Source organism: Acanthopagrus latus, chromosome 11, assembly GCF_904848185.1.
Source record: "Acanthopagrus latus isolate v.2019 chromosome 11, fAcaLat1.1, whole genome shotgun sequence".
NCBI lineage: Eukaryota > Metazoa > Chordata > Actinopteri > Spariformes > Sparidae > Acanthopagrus > Acanthopagrus latus.
Genome location: NC_051049.1, coordinates 8,494,097 through 8,518,204, shown reverse-complemented (window position 1 = coordinate 8,518,204; position 24,108 = coordinate 8,494,097). Strand labels below are relative to the sequence as shown.

Sequence of the window (24,108 nt, the reverse complement as noted above, 5' to 3'; positions counted from 1 at the left end):
TGGCACCTTTTCAGTCCAATCACAACCCCAAACCCCAAAATGTTTCCCAGCTCCTGGCCATACCTCTCTAGACTTTATATTGTGATGACGTCAAATACTTGTCTGGGCTCAAGGATAGTTTTACAAATGTTAAACCTCCATAAATAAAGATTTCATAATAGATAGAATTGACCTTGTTTGAAGTTCTAGGTGTGCTGTCAACAGTTTGACAGACTTTTATGAGGCTCTGTGGGGGAAAGGCTTTTTGGACCGAGTGGAGCGGAAGCAAGGCTGAGCAGCTCTGCTGTATCTAGATCTATAACACATGAACGACTCTGATATGTTAAAACACAGGGGGCCATCCTGATGACGTGGCATCTGAGGGATCATGCTGAAGAAGGCAACAGGTCCAAACACCTGCCGTTGTGTTCAATAGCTTCCAAGTCATTTGACTCATTGACTCGAATTCAATGCAGAAATGTCTTTCTGTTCTGGCTGAATGAGACACACCTGTTTGTATTTGATTTATGTAGAGCTTCTTTTTCATCAATATTTTAAAGATGAAATCTGCAGTTTGTATGAAAACATCTGCATTTTTTTTTTCAATAGCTTCCAGATTATTTGGCCGATTGACTAAAAAGCAATCCCAAAATGTTTTCCTAAACTGGTTGAATGACACACACCTGTTTTTAGTTGATTTTAGTTGATTTTAATGGATTTCTTTTTTCCTGGAACATTTCAATTTCTATTGCATAACGCTATCTCCTGGCTGGATCATTGATCAATTACTCCACCTGCTGGCAGCTGCAGGATCAAGCTGAAGTTTAACCTGAAAAACTTTGCGTCTCACTGCGTCATACTGGGCTCTAATTGAATGTCACTGTAGTCAGAGTCAGTAATTGAGAGTTTTTTTCTCTAAAGATGACATGGTACAATTGTGTGATAATCTGAGGAATCAAGGTAAAAAAAAAAAAAACTGCCAGTCATTTTTCTGTATTTTGTTTTCTTTATTTATCCAAGTGACTGAAATTAGGGAAGATGGATATGTAATGGAATATATTAGCAAATTATGTATTTACACTTGTCTTAAAGGGGCACTGTGTAGTTTTCGAGAAGAAATTCAAACTCAGAATTTTGATGAGGCAAAAATACCAAGTCAGATCTATATATTTTTTACCATAAGTGAATAAACAAGCCGTTCTAAGAGGAAAATAAGACCCCCAGATCACTGTGAGAAGCTAGAAAAGTGGCAGGGTCCGCCACGTATTAACAATATAGTGTGAAACTGTGTTGTCCTTTAAGGTCAGTTTGTTTATTCACTTTATTCAGTGATGAAAATAAAGATTTTATATTTATATTGTAGATAGATAGATAGATAGATAGATAGATAGATAGATAGATAGATAGATAGATAGATAGATAGATAGATAGATAGATAGATAGATAGAAACTTTATATCTACAAGGACTTTCTCAGTAGTCAACTATACAAACTAAAAAGTATTTTAACTTCGAGCTGGACATTGACTCGACTTCAAACTCGCCGCCTCTCGTGAACCACCGGTAGACCCCGGAAGAAGAATCGTCCACGCGTGATTCCTTAGCATTTGGGTTGCCAGGTTGGGGGACACCTATGGTATGAATGTTACTTGAGGATATTAAAGATTTTACATACTTGTTTGAGAATATTTTCAGTAGTCAGGTGTGTTTGTGTAGTTCCACACGTTTAACGTAACTGTATGAACATTACAGTTCACGTTATTGACATATCAAGTCCGACTAGAGATACCACTCACAAAATAAGTCCAGAGGACACTCGACAGCAGTATACATTTGACTCAGATACGATCAAAAACTTTATATATGACAACCTCATTACAAATAAATTTAGACATACTCCTAAGCCATAGGCCTAATGACACCAACCAACAAAACAGTATTTTCTGGTAAAAGGCCAGAATATAGGCTAATATGATCAGATGTGATGCCTCAGTCATGCCTCCATAGATAACATGTCCAGAGGTGTTGTCGCTTCTTAAAAATCACTAAAATGATTATTAGTCACTTAGTCACTGTGCATTTTACTAGCCTGCTATTTTTACTTCTGAATGTAGCAATTATTATTAGCCCTATTGTGTATTATTATCTACTCTAATCCTATGTTAAGTGTTAGCAATCAACCACAAATGTTACAAAATGTGTACATTAAAATTAAACATTATATTTCAGGGCTTTGACGTGTTAAATACACACTCATTTACTTTTTTATGTATCTCAAGTGTAGAGTTTTAATGCTATTAATGTCAACAGGAAAGTGGTGTACCACTGTTTTGTGATGAAATGGATCTCTGTGACTGACCTCGTTCTCAGTGACTGATGTTGGCGCTGACAGATGCGGTGACTGAGCACCTGCACAGGGGTTACAGGGTTAGAGAGGGGGATACGAGAGGATAAATCTGGCAACCCGGGGCTGCCATCTTTGATTGTGCGACAGGCCGCGGCGCGAGCGGGGCCTCACTCATCTAGAAAAACGGTCTGGCACGAGATAACGGGTGGGGGAGAGACACGGAACCACGGGGCGACCACACACCGGTTCCCGCAGTCGCAGCCGAGCAGACGAGGACAGACCGGCGGCTTAAAACCCCGCAGAGAAGACATAAAACAGCAACCGTGCATGTGGAGAGCGGTTTGTTGGCAGCCAACGAGCAAAGTAGCTAACCATCGTTAGCCGAACTGGGTTAGCAGGCTAGCCAGCTTTTGTAATCCGCCGGCCAGACACATATTCGTCCACATCAAACCAGGCCGAAACCGGATTTCAAGTCGGGCCACACAGCAGCCGACAGGACAGAGAAGGCACCGGCGGTGGCAGGTGGGTCTGCATGTCACGCAAGTTGAAATTTTTTCAAAAAGTTGTGCCCAGTAGCTGCTGTGTTGCTGCTCACACAACGCTAAGTTAGCTGGTTAGCATGCTGTGGCCACTGAGGGGCTGGAAGTGGATGTGATGGCGACCAGTGAGAAACGAAACTATGCTAAACGATGCAAGCTGACGGCCCGCTTTCTAACAGCACCACGCTTTTAGATTAATCATCAAAGGCTGTGTCGCTGGGTAGATACGACGTCGGTATTTGTGTGCCCAACTTTTGAGCTATTGCAGTGTTATTTGAGCTCAGTCTGGTTGAGTTCCGGGCGAAGAGGGCCTCTGCTCCCTGCCGGTAAGAGCCACCCAACCCACCAATAGTTTGATTCATGGGGATGGATGGCCTGCAGACTCATCAGTGGCAGTGATTTTACAGATTTTACGGAAACAGTCCAATTCAGGTGTCATGCCACATACAAAATGGACAAAACGAGGGTGTGATACGATGTACTCTTATTCGTTACGTCCTGTGAACAGATGAGCACAGTGGTTTTCCTCCCAGTCATAATATCTTGCAGATCCAACAAAATTGGTCATGAATGAGCACATTTTTGTTGTCTGAGTGTGCGCTTTTCGGGGTTTGGTAGGACTGGCTGTGAAACTCTCCACATGACTCACAGCATCTTTTGTGGAAACCACCTGGAGGAATATTAATAGAAAACATGGACTTGTATCTATGTATACATCACCAATTAGAAATGGGTCTGCATCTGACTAGGTTCAGGGAGGCCAATCAGACTTGTATTGATTGGAGTGGTACTTATTGATTGACCAGTTAATGAATGGCCTGATCAGAGATCTGCTGCTGATAATTGTATTGTGTTGGATGATATAAGAAAAATAAGATGCTAGTGATTTCTTTATTGTGTCTCTTTGCACTAATCAGACTCTAAATTTTGTAGTTATCAAATTTACAGACATTCTGTCAGTTTATCTCCTGAAGTCTTCTCATGTGTATATTTCAAACTGGCACATGCAGCTACAAATGATTCGTTAGGACAATGAATCTATGCACTTTAGTGCCCAGCTAACGATACTGTGGCCACCCTGCCATTTATCCTGTGCTTGATTTAGATTACCAACAACACCCAAGGGAGACCTTCTCAGTGATATTCTTCAGTGGTATTGATTGCCCTGGCGTTGGAGGACCCCAATAATCTTAAATGGTTTCCAGTCCACAGCTGTTTTAAATGCGTTTTTTAATTTGGCCAAAACCAGTAAGCAATGGATGTTAGAAGCCCCTTGCGTTGATACTAATCAAAGTGAGGAATAGTTGGCAGATGCTTCACATGCTAATCAATTCAAGTGGTGGAAACATTAGATTTTTTATTTTTATGGCCCAGGCCATGCAGTCTGTTATTTAGATTTTTATGTCACACCATACACATATTTGAGGAGTACTATTACAACTTTGTCTTAATGATGTGATTTATGCTTGTAAAACTAAAGATGATTTGCATAATATTTCCACTGTTGACACTGTAGAGATTTTGGACCTGTGTTCTGCACTTCAGACAACATTACAATACAGACCAATAGGGACAGTGAAATATAAGCCTGTTCTTTCAGTGCCCATCATTTAGGCCATCTACATGACTTCTCACTTTGTGACTTCACTGTTGCATTAGACAGGTCGGTCCCATGACCCACTGTAGACAAAAGAATTGGGGGCATGAGCCGACCTGCAGGTTGAATATGGAAGTAAATCTACAATACAAGAGAGTGTTGTAAAGTTATTTTTGGGCAGGAACAGTTACCTTCTTAATTTAGACCGCCATTGTAACTATAGCCCGACCTATATTTAGCTAATGTTATCGGCCATTATCAGATGTATTCGTATGTATGGAACATAATGCAGAAAATGATGATTGGGGTGAAAATATAATATAATAGGCATCACCCCTAAAAATCCAGTATCGGTTGGGCACTAAATATAACTGCCCTGAGGTTAATACTTCCCTGACGTTATTGGATTCTTAAATGTGCATAAGCAACAGTCATACTACTGTTTTAAGTGGACAGTTCAGTACATTGAACTGACTGTAAAGTGGGTTTCTTGACTGCTTACTGTTAAGTGTCACCACAAAGACAGGGAAGCACTTATACTTGTCTTATAGTTTGAGTGGAAGCTATCTGTGAGAAACATTTTAACACATGTACAAGTATAAATAAGCTACTTCTTGTCAAGCAGAAGCACAGAAATGTTGGTATTTTGTGTGTTTTACAAAAGGGGGGGGGGGTATGCGCACACCATGATTGATAGACTGTGATGCAAAAGTAGTTGCAGGGGTGCATGGTCAGGCTGGCAGTTGGGCTCAGCTGATGGAGGCTGAAGAGCTGGGATGCTATTGTATGACATTTCTTCACGCAATCCCCTCTCCTTTATCATCAGTGAGCGTGTGTTTCTAGTTTAAGAGATGACGTGAACAATTGCACAGTTATTTGACCCCTTCTGTGTGGAGGGCTCATCCCCAGGTGATTTTGGTACTCAGGCTTCTCCTCTGGTCTCATTGGCACCGAACAGGTAACATAAGTTATGGTCTGAGAGCAGAGGAGTAGTAGGACACTTGGTCTCTCATCACTGTTCCCTCTTCCCTTATTTCAAACACACACTCATAAATTCCAAATCCCTTTGCAAAATAGAGTGTGTATAAAATCTGATATCAAAAACTTGACCCCGTCTTTCCACCCGTTGTCTGCCCCATAATCCATAAAATGGCCTTCCGCAAGAAGAGAATCCTGGCCAGGTTTGCTATTATCAATTTGTGGTTTGTGCTGTGTGGGAATCCAGACAAACACCAGCTATAGTCAAGAGAGACTACTTTAAAATAAAGTATCCCTGCTACATTCAGATTGTTTTGCCTCCCTAACTCCTGTCCAGCATCACAATTCAATCAATTTTATCTGCTGATCTTTGAGCAATTTGCTCAGACAGATTAAGATACCATACTCATCCAAGTTTGGCCACAAATCGACAATTTTGTGACACAGAGCCTCGAATATGGGGAAGAGATGGGGAATAGTGTTGATACTTTTTCGGAACTCATGCATGGTTTGTTGGCCTAAATGACTATGACTGGTAAAAAACACTAATTATGTGGTGTCACGACTTGAGATTTGAAAGCTCTTCCTCCAGTGTTGGAGGAGTCATTTTTTAGACAGCTGGAGAGTCTGTCTTCACATACTTTGGGCCAGAGTCCCAGTTGTAGAAATGCATCAAAGTGTCACCATTCTTCAGCCTTTAGTGATCAAAAATAGTGATGACAACTAGAAAGATGTTGATGAAAATGCCAAGAGAAGGCATTTTATAGTCTGCACTGTCTCCTGACAGGGTAACTCATTTGAAGCTAAATTTTGGGCCCTGTGTGCTTTTACTGGGCACTGCTGACACCTGCAGCAAAGGCACAGAAACACTCTGAGCAGTGTAAAGATTCACTAACATGAGACCAGTTTTGTACCAAGCATCTGAAGTAGATGAGTAGAGTGCAGATTCAGGCCCTGATTACATTTTGCATGCAGAACTTAGTGTCAGTTGTTTGACAATGATACAGTTATAATAACTAACTTTTATGCTTTTATTTTGCATATACCATCAAAACATCATCATAATCCCAAATGCAGCAGCATTTTTTTAAAAGGCACACAAATAAGCTAATTTGCTATTACTAAAATAACACCACTAATTTCACACTTTGTTGTGTTTAAGTACTAAGAAGCGGTACTGTCAAGTATCACAATTAATGCCATAGTGAATTTTCTGTGTGAGAAAGAAATTGTAACCTGGATTCTATTGGAATGGGTTTGGGCCATCACTGCATTTGACAGTGTTTAACAAAATGCACACCAGGTTGATTTTCAAATGAAAGGACTTTTCCTTTAAGTGGATGTTCCTTTGCAAAGTGTTCCAAGGCCAAGTTGCAGATAGACTGAGCTCATCAGAGCTGTCAGCTCCCCCCAACACACACCACAGATACTTACACACACACACCTAACCACACACGGACACTGTTCCACCACTGCTCCGTTAATAATAAATGACCTCTGTGTGACTTGGGAAAGACACTGCAGCCCCAAACATGCTGTCTCTCTGTCCATGGTTCTGCTCACTCCACTTCACTTTCTGCTTGTTTTTAGCTAACCCTCCAAGTGTCTTTAATCCTGCTCCATTCGCCTTGAGTGTCCCCACCAGTTAGTCAGTCAAGCTGTGTTATATTAGCTTCATACTGCATACAAAATTAAGATTGGTGTTTTTTTTTAAATTCGGGATCCTTTCCTTTAGACCCAGTCGTGCTCTTCTTGAGCTGTTCCCTGGCACACATGACCGATCAGTAGCCCCATTCACACTGCCCTTTCAAGGTGGGAATCTTGCGCTGACATTCGGCTGCACCATCTGTGTGACAGTTGCAGAAGTATAATGGAGGGGACAGTTTCAGTCCACTTCTGACCCATCAGTGGAGGTAGTTACAGAGCCGCAACAGAGGCTGTTGTCACTTTCTACGATGCATGGTGGATCGGATCTTAATCACACATAATAACAGCATCCATATGATTTATAAACTGTCTGCGGGTACAAGTTTAGAGTAAAGAGTGGAAAACGGGGAAAACACAGATTTCAACAGTATGATGAGTACCACCTCTTCTGGTTCTGCAACAGCAGCATGCCTCTTACTTTAACACCCTTCTAACAAAAACAAATGCAGGGCAGCTTCATTGAGCTGTAAACGGGCATCAGGCTCAGGTGTCAGCTGTATTTTGTTTTTGTTGTTGGAAAAAATACAGAAAAGGTTCAGATGAAGGCTGTGGTCTTGTGTCCAGAACCTACCCTCTAACCTTTTCTCTTTCTCTTGGTCTAAAGGAGGCTGGTTCTGGGGGCGAGGCCAAAGGACCAGACTCAATGAGTTTCCAGCGAAATGTCCGAGAAGTCAGGGCAGAGCACCAAGGCAAAGGATGGCAAAACAAAGTATGCAACCCTTAGCCTCTTCAATACCTATAAGGGCAAATCTCTGGAAACCCAGAAGACTGCAGGTAAGCCCCATACCTTTACTCGCTATTATTATTTCACGCTATTGTTGCAATACCTATTGAACAAACTGGTCGATGCGAATAGCTTATTTTGTCTTGAGTTCAGCCAATCGAAACAGTGTAATATAAAATGTAAGGACATTTTTACCCTGACTATCTTAAAAACCCTTCCTTGCTCTTCTCCTACTACCTTCTCTCAGTGGCTGCCAGACATGGGCTCCAAAGTTTGGGTAAAGTTGCGGTCAGTCGGCGCATGCCCCCTCCGGCCAACCTGCCCAGCCTGAAGGCAGAGAACAAGGGAAACGACCCCAACGTTAACATTGTCCCCAAAGACGGTAGTGGCTGGGCATCTCGACCTGAGGGAGGGGAGGAGAGGTAAATTGAGTTTACACAACCTGCTATCCTGTTCCTTTTAGTAAAGCTCTTCTCTAAATCAAGGTGTATGTTGTGTCATCCTCATTCCAAATTATGAGTTCTGATGAGAGCTCTGTCCTTTTTTTTTTTTTTTTTGTGCCACAGGCAACAGGAGACCCCTCCACCCCAGATCAAACCAGCAGTGCTCCAGCCACAAGAGCTTTCTATTGGGGGCAGTCGCTCTTGGGCCAACAGCAAGCAGACACAACCAGACGGTAAATATCTTCTACACATTCTCACTGAGCTTTACATCTGGTCATGGTTACCCATGTCGAAGCCATACAGCATTCAACCATTACATTCTGCAGATCATTTGATCTGTACTAAATGTGATGCAGGTTTGGAAAGGGACCTGTGCACAAAGTAAGGATTTGACATTTCAGTGCTTCTGTGAGTCACTGTACTGTTTTTCAATCTTGTTATTTATGTGTATTCATAATAATGTGTTTGTATTGCACAGGAGCTCCTCGTGTGAGCAGCCAGTTTCACCAGGAGTTTCCCAGCTTGCAGGCGGCTGGTGAGGCGGAGAAAGGGGACGGTCAAGAGGAGGAGCCTTATGGACCAGGCCCCAGCCTCAGACCTCAAAGTAAGGCCACATTCCTGCACATAAACCTCATTCAGTGTTCACCAATTGTCTTCAGGAACATCATGCTTCCTCCTGTAGGTCAGGTAAAACAATAAATATCTCTTTTTCTTTTGTCGTGTTAGATGTTGGGAGTTGGCGAGAGGGTGGAGGCAGGAATTTGAACACTGCACCCAGCCCCCCTGAGATGGACAACAGGGCTCCGGAGGAGGGTAGTACGGGCCTTGGTACCTCTACACCACCAGGGGAAGCTGATGAGCCTGGCCGAAATGTAACCACTGACGGTCAGAGAGAAAAGAGGGATGGCAGGGAGAGGCTGCCTCCCTCTGGCCCTGCTCAGCCTAAACTTAATGGGGGGCAGCAGCCCCCTGCGGGGGTGCCAACTCACTTCGACCCTGCTTTCAGGAGCATGATGCCACCCTATGTAAGTCACAGTTTGACGTTCTGGATTGACCACATTAGCATGTCAGACTTGAGTATAAAGTTGTAGTGTTTATCTCTTCTTGACCCTGTGTGATACTCGCTGTGTTTGGGTTTTAGATGTTCCACGCCTATCCTCAAATGACTTTTGCCCCAGGGCAAGCGAACTTCAGATACCCTGTATCACAAGACGGAGCAAAGTGAGTTCATATTTTCATGGAAAATTCCTAAAAGCCTGCTCTGACACAAAATAAAAGCTTTATTTTTTGGAGCTGCATTACTCTGCTTTCATCTTCGACAATTAAAACAACTAAAGGGTGTTTTTAATTAATTTTTATACAAGCTGTTGCTGATTATTACAAGAGTGAATCCAAGAGTCTTTAACAAGAAGCTTAATATGTCAGAATATCACACAGAAGCACATTGTACGTATCAATATAAGAGTCATTTTGTATGTCTCTGCAGTTTATTGGCAAAAATTGTACTACTAGACTGTGTCCCGTAATGAACTTGCATCTCTTTTTATCTCTGTTGGGTGTTCAGGGGTCCTCGTTCAGTACGACCCCAGCAAGCTCCCCCTCAGTCTTGGCTCCAGGACCCAGACAGACCCTCAATCGTCAGCGCAACAGAACTGAAAGAGCTGGACAATTTAGACACTGATACTGATGAGGGTTGGGCAGGTCAGTGTGTACAAGTTATAAATTACCTCTAAACTTTTGGATATAACTAATGAGGTAATTTTACAGTAGTTTAAACATCTATCTATCCTGTCTCTTCTGCATTCCAGGAGCTCAGATGGAGGTGGACTACACTGAGAAACTAAACTTCAGCGATGATGAGGAAAACCAAGCTGCTAAAGAAAAAAGAGAAAATTGGTGAGTATTTTGAGTTTAACACCTCAGCAGTTGCATTGTCTCACATTCACTGTTAACTTCTCTATGGTACTATTAAAGAATCAGCACAGAGCCTTAACTTTTTCCATCAGTCAGTACAGTCTGAAAATCATCTTTTAGAGATTTGAAAAGTTGAGATAAGTGAGCACCATAGGAATATTTGTGCATGTGTATTGCTGACATTAGGAAACAGTTGCATCATGAGTCTAAGAGCACTATGATATAATTGACATTCATGTATTTAGATGGAACACATGCATTTAGTGATACAATTTATCAAAGCCAGTTTATGTCCTGTAAGGGCCTTTCTAGCAGTTTTGATGTTGAGGCTGAAACGAGTAGTTTTTCGCTGAAATTACCTGTGATGTGTTAACTATGATGTTATTTCAGGGAATGGATGGGTAAAGTGGAGCGTATGAGATCTCGGCCACCGGACGGTCAGGAGAGCTGGAAGGAGGGGTCTGAGGACCGTGGGGGCAATAAAACTTCATGGGCTGACTCTGCAGATCCCAGAGCACCATCACCTGGCAGTATGGGACAGTACAATAAGTCAACTGCTCCACAAGATTACCAGGTAAACTTAGTGTGCATTCCTAAAGCCACCAGTCATGTATGCATATTGTTTTTGTTTTTTTTAACAGCAGGACAATAAGTCTGTATCTGTACTCATAATATTTTCTCCAGGGTGGCAGTCGTCCTGGTGGAGGAGCTCCACGTTTGAGCAAACCACCTGCTGCATCTGCACCTGGTGCTGAGGAAGACCCAGAGGCCTGGCGACAGAAGCGCAAGAAGCCTGCAGAAGTTTCTGAAGCTGTAGAACGAGCAAGACGGAGGAGGGAAGAAGAGGAAAGGCGTATGGAAGAACAGCGCCTTGCTGCTTGTGCTGAAAAACTTAAACGTCTCAATGAAAAACACCGCCAGGCAACTGAGGGCAAATCATCGCCTGCTCTGACCACCAATGATGATGCAGGAGTTGCTCTTGAGGAAGCCTCCTCATCAGCTCCTGCTCCTGTATCCAGTCCTGTACCTTCAGTCCCAGTTTCACAATCACAGGCCCCAGTCATGCAAGACCCTCTACCTGAGCTGGTGGATCGAGACGGAGAGAGGATAGAGCGAGAACGAGAGGGAGTAGAACCAAGTGTAGAGGAGGAGCTGGTTCACTTGCCTCATCAGCCCAGCCCCCCTGTGCACAGACCAGTGACCATAGCTCCAGAGCCTCAGGGTGAAGGAGAGAGCTCCTTGGTTGAGGTCGCTCTGTTGGAGGAGAACCAGGGTGACAGGACAACAGTGCCTATACGAGACTATTTCAACATAGAGGATAATAGAGGTGAGCTATCGCTGAGCATTTATAAAAAAAAAAAGTTTTACATCATGTAAATCATCACTGTATATTGTTTTTGTTTGTTTTTTTGACATCAAAGATGCCACTAGATACTATTGGTTTTGTTTTCCTCTAGTGGATGAGCCCCACCTGCCCCTGCCTCATATTGACACCCCCAGCGGTGAGGAAGTTCCTGTGGCACCACCACAGCTGGAAGGAGAAGCTGCAGCTGCTATGCGTCCATCACTCACCTCAGGCTATTCCAAACAGTTTCAGAAGTCTTTGCCACCTCGCTTCCTTAGACAGCAGGTAAGGGTGTCCACATCTTGCTTCTTGAGTTTTACACTGGCTAAGATTTTGATGGTTATATCAATGATTGTGGGTGTGTCAAACTGTAAAATAAAATGGACTTGATAATGAGTTTGGCAATCGAAGAAGGCACAAAAAAAGAACATTTCCTAATTTCAACCTCTTTACAATGTAGTTGTACTTTACACGTTAATAAATTATTAGTAACAGAATTATCATTATTGATCACCATTATTCATTGGTCTTATAGGAGCAGATGAAGCAGCAACAATGGCAACAACAGCAACAGCAGAGCGGAGGTTCGGTGTCCCCATCAGGAAGTGGTGGAGTTCCAGCTACCCAACAGCAGCAGCAACAGCAGCACCGCTCCATGTATCAACCTATAGGCCCCCACCATCAGCACCTGGCCTCCATGGGGTTCGACCCCCGCTGGCTCATGATGCAGTCCTATATGGACCCTCGCATGATGTCAGGACGTCCTCCCATGGACATGCCAGCTAACATTCACCCTGGTATGGAGTTCTGTGGAATAGAAATGCAGAATTAATGAGAATGGTTGTTTGTGTTTAATGTACTGACAAGCAGACAGATGTGCCAGATGGCGAGTTTAAATTCTCCATTTTGTCGTCTCTAGGGAGGATGCCTCCAAAGCAGATTGTGCGTAGAGAGCCTGGAGACAACTCTAGCTCCAGTTCTGACTCCTTCGACCACTTGACCCGACCAATTCGTGACCATGGCCTGCCCTCAGACTCACGGATGGTATGGGGTTCAGAACCATACCCACAGTCGGAACCCTTGCCATCCGTTACACCTCCAAAACAGCGAGATGATAACAAGGAGCCAAGGTACTAACAATAGATAAATAAATACAAATAAAGATTTAATAAGGAATGGCTTTTATTCTCTGCACATCACACAATAATATTTGTTTCTTTACAGGATGGATTCTGGTTTGGATCTGGACAGGGGTCTCCCAGCTATGTATGCCCAGGACCACAGTGCATTGGACTCACATAAAAGTAACTTCTTTCAGGATCCCACAGAGGCCCTGGCAGCATTTACCCAGGCTCCAGAGGATGCATCAGGGCCTCTAGACAGGGTGCCAGTAGGCCCAGCCTTTGATCCTGAGGAGCCAGGCCTACCCAGTGGGGAAGAGGTAGAAGCTCTTGGGCAAGCTATGCTCCAGAGGAGTATCTCCCAGGGCTCAAGCCACTCCCTCAAACTGGATGAGCCGCGGTTTGATGGGTTACCCCTGGGAACAAAATCACTAGAGCTACAGGACACAGGAGAACATGCTGATGATAAGCCCCAGAATGAACTCTACTCCCAGGCTGCAGTTACCAGCAACAGGGCGACACCCCCTGCTGATGGATTACACAAACAAGAGAAGCTGCCTCTGCCAGCCCCTAACAAGCAGAAAGCTGAGCTACGCTGGGGTGGGAGATCAGGGGTCGGACGCAGGGAAGGACCAGGGGGAGAGAGACCTGTCCGCAGGTCTGGACCAATAAAGAAGCCTGTCCTAAGGGACATGAAAGAAGAGAGGGAGCAAAGAGAGGAGAGGGAAAAGCGTCATGAGAGAGGGGAAAGAGGAGACCGGTCCAAAAAGGATCAGTCATCCAAAGCTCCTTCTGCAGCTGCTGCTGTGTCTGAAGGCTCCAGACCTCAAGGTGAGGGGAAGAGAGAAGTGGCTCAGGTTGAGGAAACACCGACTAGCCACCCGAGAGCCAGGGACTCCCAGCCTTCTTCTGGGGTACCAACCTCTTCCTCTCAAGAGGAGAAAGCAGACAAACCGCCCAGCAATGACAAACATCCAGAACCCAAACTGCCCCCTAGGAAAGAGTCCAATCTTCCTCCACGTGCCTACCGAAGAGAAGAGAGGGAGAGGGAACGTGAGCGAGAGAAGGAAATGGACAAGGACAGGGAGAGAGAGTGGCCTACTGACTCGAACTTCAAAGGACGTGGCCGAGGAGAGTATTACTCCAGAGGACGCAGCTACCGGGGGACGTACAGTGGCCGAGGCAGGGGAACTCGTGGTCGAAGCAGAGCGGAGTACCCCTACCGAGAGCCGCGATCACGCTCTGATTTGCCTTCTGCTGGAGGTGCTGCTGCCTTCCGCAACAGGGAGGAAAGCGAGACACGTAGTGAGAGCTCAGACTTTGAGGTTATACCAAAACGTAGACGGCGCCGTGGTTCAGACACAGATTCAGAAAGTGAAGGTGGGAGGGAGTCTGCCAGTGATACTGGACCCTCTGACCGTGAGCCCAGCACCAAACCTAGCCGTCCACTGAGAAGAGAGCTGCCTGGGGAGCCCCGGTCTGGACCTCACAAGCCAGGCTTTGGACCTCCTCACATGGGGGAAAAGATGGGACCCAGAGGGGATGATGAAAGCAGGCCCAAGCCAGGATTTCTTCCCAAAGGAGAGCCTTCTCGGAGAGGAAGAGGAGGACTATACAGTAGACGAGGCGGAGCAAGAGAACGTGGCGGCCCTCGCTCGGCCCCACTCAGAAGGCCATCAGCTAGAGAGTCTTCCTCTCAGTGGCCCTCTAAACCCATGGAGACATTCAGACCTGAAGACACTGAGCCCTCACCAAGATATGACAATCCTCCCAATGACAGAAGGCCTCCTAAGTCTGATGGCAAGAAATTCGGGGATGTGGCTCCTCAGAGTAGTAGAGAACGGCCCCGTCGATCCAGACCGGCGCGGCCCCCCAGGCAAGATAAACCCCCTCGCTTTAGGCGCTTGAAAGAGAGGGAGGCTGCTGTGTTGGCTAGTGGAGACACAGCGCCCAGTCCCCCTGTACCTCTTCTTCCAGTGCCTGCTGCTGCTGTCCCCAACTCTGCCCCTGTCCCAATCTCACACTCCCCAACCCTGTCTAGAGCCCCGGGAACCCCTGTAACTGTGCCTGCGGATGTGGCAGCCACTGTGCCTGCACCAGACTTGCCCTCTCCTACAGAGGCTCCCCTGCCAGATACCAGTAGCCCAACCATCACTGCAGTTGGAACCAAGTCACCTGATTTGTCCAATCAGAACTCTTCCGATCAAGCCAATGAAGAATGGGAAACTGCTTCTGAGAGCAGCGACTTCAATGAAAGGCGAGAGCGCGAAGAAAGGAAAGGAGCACTGGAAGCTGCTAATGAAGCAGCGGCAGCCTGTGCCCCGACACCTGCTCCCCCTCAGGGCTCTTTGACCCCCAATAAAACTCCTCCTGATGGAGGGGTGACTCCAAAGCGTGAAGGGGCTCCTGCAGCCAAGAGGAGTTTCTCAAGTCAGAGGCCTACAGAGAGACAGAATCGTAGAGGCAACAGTGGAGCCAAACCAGGCCGTACTTATGCAGGGGGCAAGGGAGAGAGGAGGGGAGGAGCCAAAGCTGGACGGAAAGGGTGAGTTTGTACAATCAGGCTTTTGTCTGTTGTTAAGCGATTATTTTGTCTGCTTACATTAACACTGTCTGCACAATGAAGTTGACTCAGTGAACACCACAGGTTTATTCACACACAATAAACCTTTTGTGTTGTATTCTTCTTACTTAATAGTTGCACATAACACTAGCAAAGAATCTACATGCTTTAGTAAGCCATTTGTATTGCCTGTTCAAACAGGCTTGGAGGATTCTCCAGCTGGATAGATTTATCTCCTTATGTGTGCTGTAGTTGAAGTGTTTTTGGATGAAAGACAACTAAATATGGCATCAGAGTGGTGTTATTTTTAGATTGTTTCTATACCTTGGTTGTGGCTTTTTTGAGAATGATCAGAACCTTTTCCCCTTTGATCTGGTGCATCAACGCACTTGCAGTGTAGTGGATTCTGTGTTGTCGTACGCTTCAGTCACAAGGTGGTGATGAATAAAGATGTATATTTTTGGTTTGCATGTCATTGATTTATTATTTTACATGTAAACTTTAGTGTCTCAGGCTTACAATAACACAGTTGCTCCATTAAGTAAATATTTCTTTCGAACATTTTTTTTCTTTTTCTGTTTTCAAACAGCCCTGCAGCCCAACAGAACTCTGAGGTGACAGCACCAACAGCTGGGGGAGCATCCCAGAGGTCTTCCAAAGAGCAGTCTGCACGTCGCAAAGATGAGGCCAAACAGGCTGCAAAGAAACCCAAGGAGAATGCTCTTTCTCAGTTTGATCTTAACAATTACGCCAGTGAGTAAACAAATTATGCTGTGACGCTATCCCAGGCTCCAGATACTTGTCACATGAAAAATTAATGTGGCTGACTTGATCCCTTTTTGTCCGTCACTGTAGGTGTTGTAATCATTGATGACCACCCAGAGGTCACCACCACAGAGGACCCACAGTCCAGCACCAATGATGACGGCTTCACAGAGGTGGTCTCCCGCAAGCAACAGAAACGTCTGCAAGATGAAGAGAAACGGAAAAAAGAAGAGCAGACTACTCAGGTAAGTGGAGATATGGCTTGAACTGAAACAGCAGTGTATTACTTTGATGATGAGTTCTACCTCTATACTGTACTAACACTTCTAACACTCTACAGAACTGGAGTAAAAAGGGCTCTGGTGAGAAGGGCAGAGGAGGTGGAGGAAAGCTGCCTCCAAGATTTGCTAAAAAGCAGTCATCACAACAACAACAGCAGCAACAACAGCAGCAACAGCAACAACAACAACAGCAGCAACAACAACAGCAGCAGCAGCAACAGGCCTCACAGTCTCAGCCTCCTGTAGCCCCCACGCCCCAGGCCCAACAGCAGCCTCCCATTTCTGCTCCCCAGCATCCACACCTTGCCTCATCCCAGCCTGCTGCATCCCCTCAGACTCTGGAAGGAACAGTGGCTCCTCTTCCCTCCATCCCCCCTGCCACTGTGGACTTTACCTCAAAGAGCCTACCCCCAGCACCTACACAGACGCACAGCACCCTTGGTACAGAACTGTGGGAGAACAAGGTAGCGGGCTCCACTGTTCTCCCTGACGTCAAGAAGCGTGAGTGGAAACTTCAAATCTTATTTTAAAATTGTAATTTGTCCTAATACTTGAATCTTGTTGAGATGCAGGAGGGAATTTAACAGCAAGTTCTTGTCTAAAATAATATGTGTATTCCAGTTGGTCCAATCAGCCCTCCGCAACCACCTTCTGTGAGTGCCTGGAACAAACCTCTTACCTCCTTTACCGGCACCGTCTCCTCTGAGGTATCTTAAATTAAATGTCTCACCTTTTTGTTGTTTTTGTTGAGTGTATGATCCTTTTGAGATAAACTCTTGAAAACATTCTTTGTTTCAGGGTGGGAAGCCTGGATCAGAGGGCAGTGTTGAATTGGCAATAGACAGTATTCAGTTTGGAGCACCATCGTCTGCAGGCAGCACCGACAGCGATGGAGTTCCAGCGTTACTAGAAAGTGGCTCTGAAAACAAACTACCTGCTCCCAAAGAACAGAGACAAAAACAACCTCGAGCTGGCCCAATCAAAACACAGAAGGTAACACTGCTGTGATGGAAACTTTAGTGGTGTGACAGTTTAAGCTGCTGTACAACAACAACAATACTATCTTTCAGTTCTTCAAACATAACAATCAAATGTAAATGTCCGCCTCCCAAGCTTCCTGAAATGGAACCAGTGGAAACCAAGGAGTACAAGCCAGGTCCCATCGGCAAAGAGCGCTCTCTTAAGAACCGCAAGGCCAAAGACGCACGTGGAAGTGAAGGCGATGGGCTGGAGGGAGGAGTCCCTGGAGGAGGCGTAAGTAGAGCCACAGACTCCAGTCCTCCAACCAGTGACACGACAGTACCAGAGCTGGGAGGAGACATCGAGTGCATGATCACAGTCCCATCAGCAGAGTACAACAGTAACTCCAAGGTATGTCATTGTCACATACCCTCACAGCTAGGCCTTTTACTTTGAATGATGAATAAATGATTGTGTTAAATAAATTATTTTACCAAGTAACTGTCATCATAACTCAAGATAAAACTTGAGAGTGGATCTATTGATTAAATCATACCTTCCCCAGTTTGTGTATCATGTTTTCTTGTGTATTAAATTTGTCTTTCCCTTTCAGGAGTCCGTCACTGACTACACCACCCCCTCCTCCTCACTGGCTGACAGTGTCCCCACAGGAGGAAACAAAATGGAAGAGAGTTTGGTGGCAAACGTGAGTGCACATGTTTATACTGGCATAAAGTGTTGTACAGCTTCCTTTTTAATTTGGAGAGATAACGCATCTGGATTCAAATACTTTTTTCCTTTTTTTTTGGTGTATTTCAGGTGGCTCTACCCCACTCATTGCCCCTTCCTCGGCGAGAGACCCTGCAGCAGAGCTCCAGCCTCAGCACCGTCTCTCCTGCTACTGTTGACCTAACACTAAAGGTACATGGATGTACAGCACGCTCCAGCCAATGTTACATTCTCAGATAAATATTTTTCTATAGAGTGTCCGTGAAACATTACCAAATTTCTTGTGTCTCCTCCTCAGATGGAATCGGCTCGTAAAGCTTGGGAGAACTCCCCGAGTCTGGAGAAGAATTCTCCAGTCACCTCTTCTTCCTCCCCAATCACCTCCTGTGCATCCTCATACTCCACCTTCTCCTCAGCCTCCATGCCACAGATCCCTGTGGCTTCAGTTACCCCAAGCACCTCTCTGTCAGGTAACGTAACTCCCAGTTACATCTGCTTAAATCCTCCAACAGTGTTCTTTGTCTGGCATTGTAAGTATACCACAATATTCACTATGTTTTTATCTGCACCCTGCAGGTTCTGGTACGTACACAACATCATCACTCAGCACCAAGACCACCACAGCCTCTGACCCCCCAAACATCTGTAAGGTGAAGCCCCAGCAACTGCAGGGTGGAAGTCTGTCCGCCTCCAGCAGTAGCAGTAGTAGCAGCAGCTTCTCTCAGTTGGGCTGCGTGCCTCCCCTCCTGCCCCAGCAGCAGCAGACCCCACAGGTGTATGTCTCTCAGTCTGCAGCAGGTAAGAGAAACTAGACACTGAACTGTGATGTTGGTCTACTAAAAATATTCATCAGTCCGTATAAATTTGAGCACCTACCTTCTTCTTCTCAGTCCTAATAGTTCAGTTTCAATACTTCATTTGAGGAGCTGTTCATGTCTGTTTCTCATTGCTGATGTTTAATCACTTGTATGTGCAGGTTCTGCAGCTCAGATTCCAGCTTTCTACATGGACACTAGCCACCTCTTTAGTACACCCCACCCTCGCCTGGCTCCTCCCTCCCTGGCGCAGCAGCAAGGCTTCCAGCCCGGCCTCTCGCAGGTAGAAATATACACCAGCCACCTCCAGGATTATTCAAAAGAAAAAAAAAAATAACATTGAAGGTTCAAATTCCCATCTGTTTCTTTCACCTTATAGCCGACGGCAGTGCAGCAGATTCCTATCCCTATCTACGCTCCACTGCAAGGTCAGCCGCAGCACCAACACACACATCAGGCTCAGCTAGGACTCAGCACTGGCCCTCCAGTCTCTCAGCCACAGGACCTGTTCAGCTCCTCTCTGCAGCCTTACAGGTAACACACAATACAGCAGGTGTTCAGCCATATTATATATTTCAGCCATATTTATAGAACAGTACTGAAGTGCCAGGGCTTCCATTTAAAAAAAATAAATATATTATTTACCTTTGGTTCTGTCTTCTAAACTTGATCTGTCAACCATCAGGTCTCAGCAGGCGTTCATGCAGAGCAGCCTGTCACAGCCCTCCATGATGCTGTCAGGACCATCGCTGCACAGCTATCCTGGCGTCCAGGGACCTGAGCTGGGCAAGCCTCAGTCTAATCTGGCCTATCAGCAGCCCTCCTCCACCCAGCACATTCCCATCCTGTTTGAGCCACAGCTAAACCAGCCCTCTGGCATGGGAGGCTCCCAGCTCATTGACACACACCTGCTGCAGGTAACAGAGCTGCAAAACAGAAATGTCACACTGAGTCTGCATTTTATTTATTTTGGATATGTGTATACATTCCATCTGACGTCTTTGTGTCTTTTGTTTAGGCACGACAGGGGATGAATCAGCATTCAAACATGTACTCGGGGCAGGTGCAACAACATGGCCAGAGTAGTTACTATAGCAACACTCAGTCACCCAGTTCTGCAATGCAACAGGTATTCTACATACAAACATGACAGTAGAAGACAAAAAGAAAAACATAACATTTTCTCTGTTTGTCTCCATTGCTTCTTTTATTTAACCGTTGTGCATCTTATTCTCTCTCCAGGTGACCGTCCCTCTGCCCAGTTCCCAGTTGTCCCTGCCAAACTTTGGCTCAGGTGGAGGTCAGCCCCTCCTAGCGCTGCCTCCCACTCCTCCACAGGCGCAGCCCCCCAACATGAACCGACAGCCCCCTGTCTCCCAGCCATACCGAGGCATCATGGGTCCCAACCACAGCATGATGCAGCCTCCCACCAGCAAGGTACTGTGGTTGTATATGTGTGGCTCTTCGGGGCCCTCCACACCAACAACAATAACTAAAACATTGCTCGGTTCTTAGTAACTCCTCTCCTTTTGAAGGATTTCATGAACCTGTATCCGTCTGGTTTTCATTTTCTTATGGTTGGCAATAACGGGTAATCGGTATTATAATCTGTCAATACAGTTAGAGTGTACTGTGTATACTTTGTAACACTGTTTACAGGATGTTTTCGTTCATCAGTGTGAAAGCTCACAAGGTTATTGTTACCGTTGTTCTTGGTGTCAACAGCCCTTGATACACACTTCACACTTGATTTTTAGAAGTGGAGCTGTGACAGTTTACTTTTTGTTGACACTTTACAGATGGACATGGATCTGAAGCTGTTTGGAAGTGGGATGGACGTGAAGCCTGGAACCCCTCCGGTCAGCGCTAGGAGCACTACACCCACCTCCAGCCCTTACAGGTAAAAACAAAAAGGAAAAAAAAACAGGATTTGTTGCAGTTTTGTACACACAATCTGCAACACATCTCAAAGTGGCTGAGCCTTGCAATGTAAATCTGCATGGTATGCCTTCTTTTATTAAATGCTTGTTGCTACACAGACTAAAGTCAACAATTTGTTTGTTTCCCTTTCCTCTGCCTGCAGGGCCAGCTCCACCTCTCCTAGCAGCCAGTCCAGTAAGATGAACAGTATGCTGTACCAGAAGCAGTTCCAGGCGAGCTCTGCTGGCATGAGAATGACACAGCACTTCCCCGGCCAGTTCAACCCACAGGTAGCAGAATGGTTACAAGACCTGCATTTTAATCATCTTTATATATGTACTCGACTGGTTACTGGATTGAAGGCAACTGTAACCTCTTAATTTCAGATTTTGTCTCAGCCCAACATCGTCTCTCCGCTGGTTCGACCTCCTCATGTCAACTCATTTGCTGGCAGTGTCCAACGCTCTCCCATGGGCCCTCCAATGTCAGCCAACGTGGGTGGTGGTCTCATGCCACATCCTCGACCTCAGCATCCTCAGCACCCTCAGCATCCACAACATCCTCAGCACCCGCAGCACCAACAGCACCAACAGCACCCACAGCACAGCCAGCATCCTCCCCGAGGACCTCCTGGTCCCTCCCTTGCACCCAGAAGCACGCATGCGGCTCTGAAGGCTGAACAGGATCTAAAGGTCTGGTCCCATGTTTTATCTGCCGATTCTTTTCATCTGTTTTAGGTAACATGTTTTTTCAGTGAATGGTGTGTTGACTTGAATGTTTGCTTCATCACCCTACAGGCAAAGCAGCGGGCTGAGGTGCTCCAGTCCACCCATAAGTTCTTCTCAGAGCAGCAGCAGCAACAGCAGCAACTCAAGGCCCCACAAGTCAGCAAAGTATCTCGACTGGATCAGGGAGGAAAACCCCCGCTCGACACCTCGGCACCGAATCTCCAGGCAGGAGTTGAGCGCCCAGATTCTGACAAACCCCCCATCTCCACCGCCAAGCCCATACGGACTGGCCCCATAAAACCGCAGGCCATCAAACCAGAGGAGGGCAAGTAAAGAGCTCCTGACCCTCTTCAGATGACGATATGCATGGACGGAAGAGAGAGAATCTAGCCCCATTCACTCAGTCACCACCTCATATCAGCCCTGGGGGACAGTGTGGGGGAGGAGGATGAGTTGAGGTCCAGAAGGTAGTGGTTGCTGAGAGTAGGCACTGTCCTGCGTATATGTAATCCTCTTCTTTCTTCCCCAGTCATGTCCCACTGTAGGTGGCGGCATTTGAGTTGGATTCTTCCATCATATTTAGATGCCGATAAAATGGCTGCACAAGTTGTTCCGTTGCAATCTACCGTGACAGTAGATCAGAGGCGAGTCGGAGGAAGAAAAATTGAAAAGAGATTTGCTGCTGAGTTTGCCATTTTTATAGCTCTTGGTTTCTGTTCCTTTATTCTATTTCTTTTCCCAGATAGGATCACGCATATTATAGGAGAAACCTGTTTTTGTTAATGAAAGAATAAATCGGTTTTGTCTCTGTAGTCAAAACAATCTTGTTAAGGAGATGTCATGTAGTGAAGCACACTTTGTGTTGCCCAATCTCCCATCATAACTAATCCAGAGATTTGTGCACGTGGAGATGCACCACGTTATGACACGCACGCACGCTCACTCAACGGTTTCATCCACAGTTACTGCACAGAGACATGAAATCTGAAATTCTGTTGTCATTTTAGTTTTTGTTTGTTTTTTTTTGTTTTACCAGATTGGAAATGTGAAAATTGCAGCATTTAATTGAATTTAATGATTGATTTATTGATTAGTCTGCCTGTGAGCCTTTGCTCCTGCCTTCTGCTCTCATCTCCTTGCCTGAGAATTATTGATGTGTTGGGGTGTGTGTGTCGGGTGTGTGTATGTGGTACAAACGGGGGGCGGGGAAGCTTGCCGCTGGACTCTCCTGTATATTTAGCCAAAGGTTAAAGCAGCGCAGATGACGTCACAGCTTTTTAGGATTGCTGTTGCCACGGCAGCAGAGTTTTGAGTGGACTTTGAGGATTACATGGATGATGTATGATCACTACTTACAGCTTTTCCAGATTAGGGGCTACTGTCACACACCCTTTCACTGCTTTCACTCCCATCCTTGCTGTTGTCACACAGACACACACCTATACACACTTCACTGTAAAGCACCCAGACCTGCTGCTATTGACTGATTTCAGTGCCCTTAGCTAGAATATAGCAGGATAGGGCTATTTAGAGGAATAGAAAATGGTGAGGAGTTGATTGTTGAAACCGTAGAAAACTTTTGAGTGTGTCTTGTTCTTGTTCTTCCCTCGCCGCGAGGGTCGACACACCCTGAGAACGAGGAAAAAGAAGAAATGAGAAGCCTCAAGTTCCGAAGTGTTTTGGCAGGACACTTACTGTTTTGTTGTCTTTACTGATGAGAGCAATCAGTGCTGTTTTCTGTCTCTGCCTCACCTCCGCTGGCTGTCCCACCCACAATGCTTTCATCTCGGGGTTGTGGTGACAAGGGTCCTTCAGATATGTACAGTAGTATGCACCCTGAGGTGAGGAGGGTGTCCTCCTCACTTCAACCCTAGCTGGGGGAAGAGTCCTTGCTTTGGAGGATGGATGAGGGAGGGAGGGTTATGAAATTTTCTTTGTTTTTTTTGTTTTGTTTTTTGTTGAACTTGTACAGGGGTTTCATCGCTGTATTAAAATATGTACGGTCTTATTTACATTCTCTCGGTTTGGTTACAGAAACTAATAAAAATAATATACTGTTGAGATGTTTTCACTGATGCCTGGTCTTTGCTTAAAGTTACCTTCCATGATATTTCTCCCTTTTTTTTCGTTTCTTTTCTTTTTTTTTTTACTACATTTGAATCAAATTCAGCATGAAGCACCAGGTGGCGCTACAACACTTAGCAAACTTAAACTGAGGTAAGTTATGCAGTAAGTACAATGCCTGGGTAGCACTTTCACGTGAGGTCCACTTTTTAATGGGTTTATAAGGTAATTGATTTTTATCAATAGTAACTGATCAATAAAGCTTTCATTGATATGTCATTAGATCTTTGCTGCACAGTTTGGTCTGGTGGTTCTGAGAGGCCTTAAATTGTCATTAGACTTGACTTAGGAGGTTTTGATTGCCCCTAACATTTTGTCAAATGTAAATTATCTACCCGAAATTTTTATCATAAGGAGTCAAATCCTTCGACACGAGAGTTCATATTTCTGATGTTACAACTAAACCTACAGCTGAACCCAACTGTTTTTGCTTTATGTGCCCTTACCTGTTGATATAAAACATCTGCACTTGAACTTTCACTATACTTCCCTGCAATGCAGTAAAAGAGAATTTATTTTAAAAATCATTC

At 45.3% G+C, this 24,108-nt stretch overlaps 1 protein-coding gene across 1 annotated transcript; it reads left to right on the top strand.

Moving 5' to 3' along the window:
• Window positions 1–2,448: 2,448 nt before the first annotated feature.
• Window positions 2,449–23,518, top strand: prrc2c (proline-rich coiled-coil 2C). The gene is made up of 34 exons (XM_037114078.1): window positions 2,449–2,847; window positions 7,751–7,920; window positions 8,118–8,292; window positions 8,437–8,546; window positions 8,792–8,917; window positions 9,040–9,338; window positions 9,455–9,534; window positions 9,878–10,014; window positions 10,122–10,209; window positions 10,618–10,801; window positions 10,912–11,554; window positions 11,685–11,857; window positions 12,108–12,369; window positions 12,492–12,702; window positions 12,797–15,238; window positions 15,846–16,009; window positions 16,112–16,266; window positions 16,362–16,803; window positions 16,924–17,009; window positions 17,101–17,295; window positions 17,416–17,673; window positions 17,876–17,968; window positions 18,082–18,183; window positions 18,290–18,461; window positions 18,568–18,789; window positions 18,968–19,089; window positions 19,186–19,340; window positions 19,492–19,723; window positions 19,825–19,935; window positions 20,049–20,243; window positions 20,606–20,706; window positions 20,890–21,016; window positions 21,113–21,418; window positions 21,524–23,518. Exons 2-34 carry the CDS (start codon window positions 7,806–7,808, stop codon window positions 21,785–21,787), a joined length of 8,547 nt encoding a protein of 2,848 aa, XP_036969973.1. The 5' UTR covers window positions 2,449–2,847; window positions 7,751–7,805; the 3' UTR covers window positions 21,788–23,518.
• The last annotated feature ends 590 nt before the right edge of the window (window positions 23,519–24,108 follow it).

Coding starts and splice junctions, on each gene's coding strand:
- prrc2c (XM_037114078.1), top strand. CDS start 7,806: ATGTCCGAGAAGTCAGGGCAGAGCACCAAGGCAAAGGATGGCAAAACA. Junction 19,724..19,824: donor TTGACACACACCTGCTGCAG/GTAACAGAGCTG, acceptor TCTTTTGTTTAG/GCACGACAGGGGATGAATCA. Junction 21,017..21,112: donor CCGGCCAGTTCAACCCACAG/GTAGCAGAATGG, acceptor TCTTAATTTCAG/ATTTTGTCTCAGCCCAACAT.